Source organism: Limulus polyphemus, unplaced genomic scaffold (assembly GCF_000517525.1).
Source record: "Limulus polyphemus unplaced genomic scaffold, Limulus_polyphemus-2.1.2 Scaffold1002, whole genome shotgun sequence".
In the NCBI taxonomy this organism is placed as follows: Eukaryota; Metazoa; Arthropoda; class Merostomata; order Xiphosura; family Limulidae; genus Limulus; species Limulus polyphemus.
Window position 1 is genome coordinate 28,444 of NW_013666612.1, and position 13,416 is coordinate 41,859.

At 36.3% G+C, this 13,416-nt stretch overlaps 1 protein-coding gene across 4 annotated transcripts in view; it reads left to right on the forward strand.

Moving 5' to 3' along the window:
- Positions 1 to 13,416, forward strand: part of LOC106461635 (protein pangolin, isoforms A/H/I/S-like) — a 40,492-nt gene that overhangs the window by 15,156 nt on the left and 11,920 nt on the right. For 2 of the 4 annotated variants that reach the window (XM_013921473.2, XM_022388644.1), the window contains exon 3: positions 1,647 to 1,868. In XM_013921473.2, the coding sequence (XP_013776927.2) occupies positions 1,647 to 1,868 (222 nt within the window). Of the gene's footprint in view, positions 1 to 697; positions 747 to 1,646; positions 1,869 to 13,416 lie in introns of those variants that run through there. The other 2 variants (XM_022388646.1, XM_022388645.1) reach the window with 2 other exon arrangements.

Sequence of the window (13,416 nt, forward strand, 5' to 3'; positions counted from 1 at the left end):
CCCTATTAAAACTGTCACCGCAATTTGTTTGTTTGTTTTGAATTTCGCGCAAAGCTACACGATTGCTATCTGCGCTAGCCGTCCCTAATTTAGCAGTGTAAGACTAGAGAGAAGGCAGCTAGTCATCACCACCCACAGCCAATTTTTGGGCTACTCTTTTACCAACGAATAGTGGGATTGATCGTCACTTATAACACCCCCACGGCTGAAAGGGCGAGCATATTTGGTATGACGGGGAATCGAACCTGCGACCCTCAGATTGCGAGTCGAGCGCCCTAACCACTTGGCCACCCCAATTTGACTCCACTGCAAGCTGTAAAGTGATCAGGAAGGTCCACTCTACCCAAAACGACCATCAAACGTTTTCTGCAAACTCGGTTGCATAAACTCCTTTATTGGAGTAGATACACAGAATGACTATCAGTCTAAAAAGAGCTTTAAGAATAATTACATGCATTTCCAATATGTTTCCTAAAAGTCTTTCCTCTTCTGAAAAAAGTCACATATGACATTATGAAGTATGGCGATAATGCATTACTGAATATGTGGATTTTTCGTTCGCGAATTGTGTTAACATAAAACCCATCGCTTTTCAGTGCAACAGATTTGGTAATAGAGGTACGCTTTTTAGTTTATGGCGCTAGTAGTCCCATCTAGTGATAAGAAAAATTAAATATCTGTTCGAAAATGTCTGCTTTCGGCGAGCAGCAACCATGGTTAGGTTTGATGTGCGTTATAGTAGAAAGGTATGAGGAAAATTATATTAAAGTTAGACATATCAGGTTTGTTAAAGTAATATGCGCATCTCTTGATATACTTTTCCTATGCGTGACATGCAATACATTTTTCGTGAAAATGGCAATACAATTATAATCAATTCTTTTTTTTTTGTAACCTTCAATAAAATTAGGCTTAACTCAGAATGAAGTTAATATTGCAAAGTGCCTATTCATGACTTAAAATTAAGATATTTTTTTTAAATCTTCACTTTCAGTAGAACGAAACTGCATCCAAAAATGCTGCCACTGTAGGTATCCATTGTATAGCATTTGAAAATTACTTGGAAGTTTTTAGTACCAAAAGTAATAACAGAATGCAAAGTAAGATGAAAATTAAAAAAGAACAAAATGTTGCCTTTACAGTTTAAAAGACGTCGTCGTCTTTGGTGTGTTATTTTTGTAAAATACTTCAAGTTGTAACTTTTTATTTATTCCCCCCCCACACACAAAAAATAAATAAAAGAATATATATATATATATACATATAGAAAATACTGGAAATTAGACAAGAGTATCTCTTTGCATGCTCTGTTTCAATGTTAAACATATGTTTATTCTTATTCAATGTTACTTCATTTCCAAAGTGATCACTGTTTTTTTTTCTGATCTAAACTAATAGTCATTTGGTGCAACTTGTATTATGTATGGATGCATTATGGTTGTTAGGTTTTAAATGTGATCCTTAGGTACTATGGTAACAAACAGAGTTGTAAACTAAGGAAATATTAAAGATGTTGAGTATATTATTAGGTAGAGTTGATAAGCTTTCATTATTGTTTTTGTTTGACTCATACTATGCTTTTATTGGCTTTAGCATTTCTTAGTTTGGATTATTTTATTGTCATGTGAATTCTTGTACACTTTTAGGCATACTCCTAGTATGTATACCATGACATCTGCTGGGTTTCGGGGACCATATCCTACCAGCCTTCAAGTGTCATCAGCAAGTATACCAAGGTTTAGTCCTCACACTCTCCTACCTCCTCATCCTGGTATACACACCCATCCAGGATTTCACCATCCTGCACTGTTGACTCCAGGACCAAAACATGGGGTTCCTTTATCACCAGGAGAAGGCAGCAGGTACTGGTATGGTGTTTTAATGCTTTGTAGATTCCATCTAAGTTTAAATTTAACATACTTTTCTAAATACATAATTTTTTAACATATTGTATGTCCCACTCTTGCATTGAAGTTTAGTAATGGATTCCAAATTCCAAATATATCATAGGTAGATATTTCTTCATAGTTTTTGGCTAGAAATCAAAATATAAATTTTTATTGCAATTTCAATATTAAGCATAGACCTGACCTTTATTTGTACTATAAAATTATTATTATTATTATTTTTTTTTCAACTACTTAATTATAAATATTCTGTTCATTACTCAAAGTATGTTATTGTTTATGTATATCAGTCAACTGAATATTGATTTCAATGTTTGGGATTTTTCTACTCACACTTGTAAAAAAGATATCAATATTAACAAAGATTCAAAGATGTTTAAGATTCTAAAGGGAATTGTAGTGTTGAAGCATCATCTTTTTCATATTTAACAGTGAGAATAGTAGGACTAGGGGATACAAATATAAATTTTGGCAAGGTAGGAGTCATCTTCAGCTAAGACCTTTCTATCCACTAAATTCAACACTAAAAACTCAAAGCCAGCACTTATCATTCATATATTTTTGAAATTTTCCTAAAACTTCCTTGAATTAATTACATCTACCACATCTGAAGGCATCCCATTAAAATGGCTAAACCACCCTGTTAGAAAAATAAAACTGTCTTGGCTGAAGATGATTCCTACCCAGCCAGGATTTATACTAATGACCCCTATTCTTATCACTATTATCATAAATATGAAAAAAGATGAGGCATCAGCACTATAAATTCCTTAACAATCTTAAACACCTTGATCAGATCCCCTATAATTCTTCTTTTTTTCAAGAGAAAACAAGTTCAGAGATGAGATCTTAACCTATCCTCTTAGGACAACCTTGCATCCCAGGTATCATCTTGGTAGTCCTCCTGTGAACCCTTTCTAACAATTCAATGTTCTTTCTAATGTAAAGAACCCAATTCTGAGCACAGTACTCCAAATATTGCCTAACCAATGACTTATACACTGATATTGCCCCCCCAGTGGCACAGTGGTATGTCTGCAGACTTACAATACTAGAAACCAGGTTGCGATACCCGTGGTGGGCAGAGCACGGATAGCCCTTGTGTAGCTTTGTGCATAGTTAAAAACAAACAAACAATGATATTATTACCTCTTTATACTTTTATTCAACATTTCTACATTTTCAACCTAAAATCCTATTTGCTCTGCTACTAGCAACAAAAAAGAACTACTTAAAACTAAATATAGGCTTTTGCTTCCATTTATCTATTCAACAGAAGTTTAAATGAATTTGGAGTAACACTAAATACACAATTTCATCAAGCAAACCATTTTTCAAGCATATAACTTTTACAGTGAAATGATTTTGCCAAAGAACAGAGTTTGTTTCTGAGCTTTCACAGCTCATACTTGTAGCATGTAATATTCAAATACCTATTTCCATTTCTATTACTCTACCACTCAAGAAACTTTTCATAGTTCTACACAAAAAATAAAAAGGCTTTTTTTAGCTGAAAAATTTTAAATATGGTTTAACTTTAGCATATTGACAACCTTTTTTTTCCATCATTCTAATATCATTTTTTAGTAAAGGGAACATAACTAGATTGTACTTTAATTAGAGTTTACAAAAAATCACAAAAATATAATACCTTCTAACTCTAATTCAGGTAAACATTTCAGGTATTTACCAGTTGTTGCCCCTAAATCCTTGTTTTCTTCATGTCATCATTGTTTTTGTGTCCAAAAACCAAATGCAGCATTTTACACACCCAAATATTTGAAACCATTTTTTATATTTTTTAACCATATAAGACTGTCTAATTTAAACCCTTTTGAAGTGTTGAAACATTCTCCACAATATCGATTTTTCTCATAATTTTAATATCATAGGTGAATTTCAAAATATTATATTCCGTGTTTATCCAAAACTTCTAGCATGAATATTGAATGAAGAGGTTCCTGAATAGAGCTGGATTAATCAATTAATTGATACAACTGATTACCTATGAGCAGTTATTACATTTATTAGTGCCACTGAAGCTAATTGTTTGTCAAAATTAGTATTTTCTATTATTACTATTTTCAATTATTCTAAAAATTGATTTATCCAAATTATAATTAAATCGATTATCATGAAAGTCATAAACTAATTGAAATATTGGTTTTCAATTATTACTATTATTTATTATTCCTTCTATCCAACTAACTGAAATGTTGCTGTTATACTTATTTATTGCTATGTGCTAATTTCGTAATTGGTTGTGCTTTACCCAGTTTTAGCCTTATAAGTTTGTCCAGATTTGGTGATTTGGATGAGGAGTGGTCATGATAAGAGGGTCTTGGGTGTGATTCCCAATGCTATCAGGCTTGTTTGCCCTGTCTTTGCTATGGCAAAACTACTAAGGCTACCTGCCACTGTCATTAATTTAAATTATTGACTAGCACCCATTGGCAAATTTGTTATTCCTTCCCTTCTTGAACTACTGACTAGAGAGAAGACAATGGTTTGGCAGCACCTACCACCAACTTCTTTTTTTTTTTTGTTTTTGCTTGCATGTACCATGGTTTTAGGGATCAGTGTATTAATCAGTTAACCATCAAATGGGGTCATTGATTAATCAATTAGCAAATACCACCAGTCACCCACCTCTCCTCTGGGGGCCTCAGTTAAAAACATGCTCACTTGATAACACTCTCTACTTTCTACCTCCATGTCTACCATGTGGTTTTTTGGATCAATTACTTATAAACCTAGCTTAATAATTAATCTGTTGAAAAGTACACTTTTTTGGAAACTCTATAAAAGTTAAAAGCATACATCATCCATTGGAATGTCCTCATCTAAAAATTCAGAAACTTTATAAAAAAATTAATAAATTAGGTAGACAGGACAGTTACTTTCAAAAAACATAGTCAATATCATTTACTTTTTAAGGAATTTTTATAAAAGATCTGACAGTGGCTTTCAGTGTCTAGTTATCAACGAATGCCAAATAAATAAACACAAATTTCTTACAGAAGTCAAACTAACTAACAAACATATACATTAAAAATTTAATTTCTCGTATCAAAAATCAAACTAATAAATATGTAATTTCTGAAGTCAGAAATCAGACTAATAAACATATAATTTCTGATTTCAGAAGCCAAACTGATAAACATATAATTTCACCTATCAGAAGTCTAAAACTAATAACGCATAATTTCATATATCAGAAGTCAAACTGATAAACATGTAATTTCACATGTCAGAAGTCAAGCTAATAAATATATAGTTTCACTTGTCAGAATTCACAAAACTAATAAACATATAACTTCACGTGTCAAAAGTCAAAATAATAAATATGTAATTTCTGAAGTCAGACATCAAACTAATAAACATGTAATCTCTGAAGTCAGACATCAAACTAATAAACATGTAATTTCTGAAGTCAAGCAAATGAACATGTAATTTCATATGTCAGAAGTCAAACTAATAAATATGTAATTTCTGCGGTCAGAAGCCAAACTAATAAACGTATAATTTCGTATGTCAGAAGCCAAACTTATTTAGTAAACATGTAATTTTTGACGTGAAGAATTAAACTGATAAACATGTTTCACACATTAGAAGCTGAACCGATAAACATAATTTCACATGAAGTCAAACTAACAAACATATGATTTCATGTCAGAAGTAAAACTAATAAACATGTAATACGTGATGCTAGAAGTTAAACTAATAAACATTTAAAAATTCATTCAAACATGTCAAAAGTCAAGCTAATAAACATATGAATTCATATGTCAAAAGTCAAACTAATAAACATGTAATTTCATGTTACACAATCTTATTAATAAACATAAAATTTCACATCAACCCCTCCCCTCAAATGGCTTAACAGTGAGTCTTTGGACTCGTACTACTAAAAACTGGGTTTTATTACTGGTAGTAGGCACACCATAGATAACCCATTATGTAGCTTTGTGATTTGCTATAAACAAACAAAAAAATAACATTTCAAAAGTCCAACTAAGAAACAATTTTTCATGTTAGATGTTTAACTAATAAACATGTAATTTCATGCCTTATCTAGACCCATTCTTTTAATAAAAAAAGGTGACATTAGCAAGCATCTAACCATCTTGAATATACCCAGATAATGGTTAAAACCCTCAACTACCCTTTACTTGACTTTGATGATCTCATTAAAGCCAGCTTTACTCTTAAGAGGTTCTCAAAGTTTTTTAGAAATAGATTTCTTATGAACAGTAATATAAATGAAACAAAAATAGTGTAATGAATGTTTTCTTCATCTTTAGGAAAATTCATCAGATAAGAAATATTTTCTTCTTCACTTGTAGAAACACTGGTTAAAAAGTTATTTAACATTTACCAATGTTCCTTTCTTCCATAATATAGTTCTTATTTTACTCTTTTAAAAGTTTAATATTATCCTTAACTTTCTTTTTTACATTAAGATAAGCATAAAAACTCTTTAAGTCAGATTGGATATTTTCAGTTAAAAGACTTCCATAGTACCCCCCTTATCCTTAACACTAGCTTACTGAAATCCTTTGTGTATTTTAATAATTCTTAACCACCAAAGTTTCACCATTAGATTTGGTGTTATTTCCTTTATTCATAAAATAACTGCTCCTACGTATCCACTTAATCATGTGATTTGAAATAAGACTTTGGGAGGTAACCAATTCCTTTTTCAGACAGTTTTATTAAATAATAAGTTTTACTAAGTTTTGTAACATTTTTACTGTTTAAATCACTCACATAATCTTTCACTTACAATATATCATGCATCTTTTGTAAGTTTACTTTCCTAAAGTTAGACACATAAGTTACACAACACTTATCAGCTTTACAACTGTTCTATATAAGCATCAAAGGTAATATTATTATCACCATATCAACATTTCTTAATGTGTCTCTCTCTTTTTTTTTATACATCAAAAGAAGCTTCCAAAACAGTATTTTCTCGAGTATTTTTATTAACATTCTGATTCACAGGTTAGCCATGTCATAGAACTCTTATTTTTGGAGCTGTCAAGCTAGGTTTCAATCATTGTGATACCACAAAAATATTCCCCTGCATTTTAAGTTGTGGGTGTGTTATAAGAGTGACAGTCAATCTCTTAACATGGACAGTGAGTGGAAGGGTGCTGTTGACTGGCTGTCTTCTCTCTGGTCAATAGGTCAAAGCTACTAAGGCTATCTGCTTCCATCAGCATAACTCCACTTCTTCTACATACATGTGAATGATCAATGAGCATTTTTCCTATTCTGATATAATATCGTACCTCCTCTCACATGTTCTGTACTACCCCCTATATGCAAAAAGGGTTTTTGCATGCCACAAGCCTTGAACTACCACATACCCCACGATCAATGTGGTTCAACTGTGTCTCACATGTAGATCATCATGCAACAACTTTCCATCAAAAGGAGTGCAACACACCTTCCTGATGCACTTGACTCCCTTTATTTGATTCTACAAATGTGATTCTATTATTCGGCAGTAATCAAATGCAGACATTTTTCAATTGGGCTCTTTTTACCTGTCCATTTAATTTTTTTGCAAAGTAGTGATTTACTTAATTTATTCATTTGCTACAGTTAGATTTTTCTGTAGTAGTTTGCCGTGATTACTTACCTTTTTCTATTGATTTTCATTTTTATTTTCGACAGTTTATGATGAATTCCAAAGTTTGTGTTTTACAGCTTCTGTTATTCTTACCTCAACTTCGTGTGCCATTACTGGCTTCAGGTCTGGGTGTCTCAGTTGAGGATTTTTTAGCTATCATTCATCAGGAGATTGTCTGTTATATGAGGCATCCTTTTTCTCCTGACTATGTTAGGTTCCTCCTGCATTGTCCAAACTTATTCATGACGAGGAGGATTTTGACAGTTTTTTTTTCCTTCTCGTAACTATGCTGTGCCTTCCAATGCATCTCCTACTAGATCTACTAGGCCTAACTTTGCTTTTTTGAATATGCTTTCTCAGGTGTGTTCCATTTTTTCGTTTTCATATGATACTGTACCTTCTTTTTTTTTACAATTGTGTCCCTTGTTTTCCCTCATTCCCCTGATATCTGGGTTCATGCTAAGCATTTCATTTATCAGTTGAGGACTGGTTTTAGCATGCCTCATCCTCTATGGATTTCTGATCTTTATGCTTTGGCTTATCAGCAAGCTGATTGACCCTTTCTCGACTTCCAACTGTTGGAGTCACTTTTGCCAGTGTGGGGTGCTACCCCTGATAATCCTATTTATTTCTCCCATGTCCATTTTCCCACCTTCATCTTACCCTTGCAGCTCCCTGTAGTACTTGTCCAACAAATACATGCATTTTTAAGGCACTCCACTGATCCCCTGAGGGTTTTTCGGGGGATACACTTTCCCTCATTCCTTCTCTTTGATGCTGTTGTCCTCTTTGGTCCTATCCCTTCACACATGGTTTTGTAGCTGTTGGGATCATATTGGGAAGGATGCTGTCTTTTCACAGATTTATCTACCTTCCCCTTATCTTTGTGACTTCTGGATGGCTCCTTTTCTTCATCTGTTTGTTTTTGGAGATTTTTGTAGAGTCTTTGGAATCATGTGTGGAATCTCTGAGTCCACATTTGATCCTTTAGTCTTTGGTTACTCGTTTTCTCATTCTGATATCACAATCTCTCCCATAACTGTTTCTCTTCCTGCAACTTCTTGTCCTTTACCTATTTCTACCACAATGGTTTGAAATTTTTTTGTGTATTTCAAAGTCGAGTTCATAGTCGTCAGCAGTTCCAGTGACTTTCAGGTGGTTTTCAGTCCAATGGGGGCACATGTGAATTTTGTTCCCTTGTGGTAGTTATTCACTACCGATTCTTGGGTGACCCAAATTTTGTCAGAAGGATTTTTTCATACATTTTCTTTACCATCCACCTTTGTGTCCTGTACCAATTTCCTTCCCATTAATTTGGGACCCAGCTACCTGTCTGAGTCTATCCAAGTTTGTGCTGAATCTTCTATTCCAGTGAGCTATCAAGCTTGTCAGCCAGTCTTCTCCAGGATTTTACTCCAGGTTTTTGTCCTGTGATCCATCTGTCCTGCCTCAACCAATTTCTGGTTCTTTACCGATTTTCCATTGAGTCCTTTGTCACAGTCAAGGAGGTTGTTTCTCCAGGACTATGAATGACCAAGATAGATGTCTTGAATCTCTATCTCCATATTCATAATTCTTATCAGTCCAGATGCTATCTTCAGTTTGTCCACTACAGGGTTGTTTTGTGCCTGGTCTTTTGCGCTTGCTTCAGGATCATGTGTATTTTATTTGGTGGTCATGCTTTTGCCCAACTTCTGCATGATCTAGAGTTGTGTTTACACCACTACATGGACAACTGGTTCCTGTTAGCTCATTATGAACACTCTTCTCAACACATATCTGCTGCTGGCAGTAGCAGCTTGTATTGGTTGGATTATAAAATTGGTAACATTTCGTTTTACCTGCCCACTATCTACTTGGGTGTATTTTTCCACACTCCTCATTCAGGCTCAATCCTACTCCACTTCTTCTCTGTTCAATAGTGTTTTCAGTTTTCCATGCCTTTACTACTTCCACAGTTTCTGCAGAAAAAGTTCTGTGACTGTTGAAGACTTGGACTTCTATGGAAACCTTTATTATTTTGAATTGGGTACATATGTGTTCTTTACAGAAGTCTTTAAGAGACATAGCCCATGGAAACTTGCTTGGGATCCCTTAGACTCCTTGATTATCCTTCCCCTTCCTTTACTGACAATCTGCATTGGTGGTTGAACAAGGACAACATCACGAAGGGAGTACCACTTCCTCCTCCTCGTCTAGACTTGCATCAAATCACAGATGTTTCTCTCCAAAGTTGGGGAGTGTTGTCCATCAGCAAAAGAATTCTGGGCAATGGTGTCAGATCATAATGTATTACCATTTCTACATCTTGGAGATTATGGCAGTATAACATGCTTTGGTTCATTTTCTTCTACTGGCACAGTAACAATGCATCATGCTTCATTCCAACAATTCCACCATTGTGGCCTATCTCAATCACTATGGGGGCACCTGTTCCTGTTCCTTTGTGGTCAAACATTGGACCTTCTTTATTGGGTTCATACTCTGCGGATAAATCTCCTTGTGTGTCATGTTGTGGGTGCTTTTCACCTTGTGGTGGTTCATTTTTCAAGTCCTAACTAGGTTTATCCCATGGAGCGGTTTCGTGTCCCTAAGGTTTTAGGTGGCTATGCAATGTGTGGGGTATTCCTCGTTTGGATGCTTTTGAAACTTTACTCCAACACCAAGTTAACTCTTTGATTCATCATCCTCAGACTCTTGCAATGGATTTTATCAGAACTGGACCAGCTGGTTCCATCTACATTCCTTCCAGGTTTATTGACTTCCCGTTGTTTGGTTATTCCAGATTAATTTCTCCTATTCAAAACTTTCAAGGCTTGTAAAGGTCATTCTTCCTTCTCACCATTTTCTCTTCCATCCATTTCCCACTTTTATTACTGGTCTGTTCTATATAGATTTCTATATCCAATATGTGCTTTTCATTGCTCCATTGCCCACATGGTATCCTTTAATGGTTCCCATTTCCACCTTTTCAATACCTGGCACTTTTTGTCTGCATGTAATCTTTCTTCTTCTACTCTTATGATTTGGGATCACCAACTGCTTCTATTGGTCTATTCCTCCCTATCTTTTTCTTCCTGAATTCTGTTCCAAGTGTCTTTGCTTAAGAGTGGGCACTCTACCCTTCTGATATGGTACTTATGGTGCTTCCCTCGATATGCAAACTTTCTCTATGCATGCCACAAACATTGTGCCCCCCCATTCTTGAAATTACTATATTACAAACAATGATTTGCAAACTTCCAAGCAATATAAAGTCGGTTGGAAGTCATTTCCCATCATAGATGTTTTGGATTAGATTGAACCAATCAACCTCAGTCCTCACACGAGTTTGGGTTGTCTATCTTCCTCCCCCAATTGCTCCACCTGTGTCTTTGGTCACAGTGGTATAACATGAAATTGTTTCAGTACCATCCTTGACTATCCCTTGTTCTCTTCTTATGGGGATGTTATTGCCTTTGGATGGTGCCAGTCTGTGCCATGGTTGGGGTTATTGATTCCATGCAGTAGACATCCTTTCGATACCAGATGTCAATTCCTGGATTGATAGATTGGTGATGATCCTCATGGCATACCTAGAAATCAGTGTGGGTATTAATCCCCAATTCTTGGGTTTGAGGTGAAGACAGTATGATCCTCATCCTACCATCACATGGATGTTGGTACCCTGCATGGAGGTTTTTGATGTAGCTGACTTACTGAGTATAGTCTGCTGTGCCCTAACCACTCTTTACCTCACAATTTCCACCCTTGTGCATTACACAATCTACACATGGGTAAATAGTATACCTGGCTCAAATCTTCTGATCTTTGGATCTATATCTCTCATTGTCAGGGGTATCCTTGGGATGCTTTCAGGGGTACTTTCATTCCCTTGCACCATTCCCTCCTCCTTCTCAGTGTGGGATTCTAGCTAATTTTGTGAGGGGAAGTAAGTACTGTATCAGAAGTTATAATTTTCCTTTACTGAAATGTATATCTGATAGGTATTTACCTCCACTTCCCACCCTTCTTCCTCACTTCTCCACTGCTCACACCTTCTGCCAAACTTTAAAGTGAAGGTTCGGTATAGGGGTGTAGAGGGAGTCACATGTGTCATGTGAGCATGTCATGCTACTAATCATTAAGAGATGACACATGATGATTTGCATGAGAGACAAGGGGAAGTGCAAGGCTTGTGGCTTGCATAAAAAAAGTTTGCATATAGAGGGCAGCACTGAATGAGAATAGCTAATCTTGTGGGAAGAGGTAAGTACCTGTTGGAAATACATTTTCAGTATAGAAAAAATTATAACTTTTCCTGGAGTCTCACTTCCATCATCCATTGGAGGAAACTCTTCAGTCAAACATGTGGCCTACTCCTCATACATTCATCTCCCACTATTTTCATTGGGTAGCTGTTTATTCCTTCTCAGGGTACCACCTTCTGCCTGTTGCCACCTTTCAAACTTCGGTTCTAGCTATCTTTTCTCTACATATTTTTCCCTCCAGGGGCATGTCCCATTTCGGATTCGGATCTTGCTCAGTGGTGAGCATTGTCTGTCCAGGCATGCCATCTATATCTCAAATCCACACTGTACAGCCACACAATATACCCATGGCCAATAATGCACACAGTTGATAGGTGTCTCACAAGATCGCTAGTAAGTATTTTTTTGTGATATATCTGCTTCACTAATATGCCTGTTCTGGATCATACTAATCCATGAACTTACATAAATAAAGTAGAAGGGGATAGTAGCTGCCCGTCCCTGCCATCCCTTCGATTTAATAAATCAGGGTGATCTGATTTTTAATAAAGGGTTTTTAGGGTCACCCATTGCACTGTCTCTGGTGTTGGTATTCCTCTGGACTCTCCACTGAGTTTTATCTCCTCTTTTTCTTCTAGTGAAGTATGGGAGTCCTCGCCACTTTCCAGTTCCAAGCCAATGGGGTGGTGGGCCTTGGAGGAGTTCTCCTGAATGTGTTTGCTTCCATTCAGTAGAGTGTAGGGCAGTGATGCTCTGCTGGTGTAGAGGGTGTGTGATCCTCCAATCATATGCTCCATCTCCATGTGGTTGGTCCCGGAGGTTGATGTTGTGCCAATCTTCTGTGCAGTTCTGCATATTTTCTATATGCAATCCACTTCTGTGTGGTGGGACATAGAGGGTGACATGGTGCTCCAACTTCTGTGCAGTTCTCTCTGGGAAATGATGTTGCACATGTCTACAAATATTCTCCACTTCTGTGTGGTGTATCCTAGAGGTTGATTTTGTGCGCAGCTCCTGTGTGGTTCTAATCTCGGGTGATGTTGCTTATATTCCTTGTGGTGGGACCCAGAGGTTGGTGTTGCATTCCAGCCTTTCTGTGGTCCTATCTGGAGGATGATGTTGCTTTGAAGTAGACCCATCACATTGCAGTTCACATCTTTGATTGGGATCCCTCATCCTTCCATCACATCAAATGGATGTTGATTTTCAGTGAGTGGTTTTGGATTAGAACTGGACCAATCAACATAAATCCTCACACACGTCATTTGTGTTACCTCTTCCTCACTCAATTTGCCTCAGGATCTCCACATCCATGCAGTCCCAGAGGTTGACGTTCCACCCAGCTTTTGTGCTGCTTTGTCCAGAGGGTGAGGTTGCTATATATTTCTAGAGGCAATCCACTTCTGTGCAGTGGGACCCAGAAGGTGGCATTGAGTTTTGGCTTCTGTGCAGTCCTATCTGGAGGATGATGTTGATCGGGGTGACAAATCTTCATCTCAAGCTCCGCCTCACGATGTTTTCAATGCCTGAGGCTGATGTTGTGCAGTGGAGTGCTAGTCTGATTGAGTTTGATGTGATCTGCCACATGAACACATATCTTCCTACCATCATTAGGATG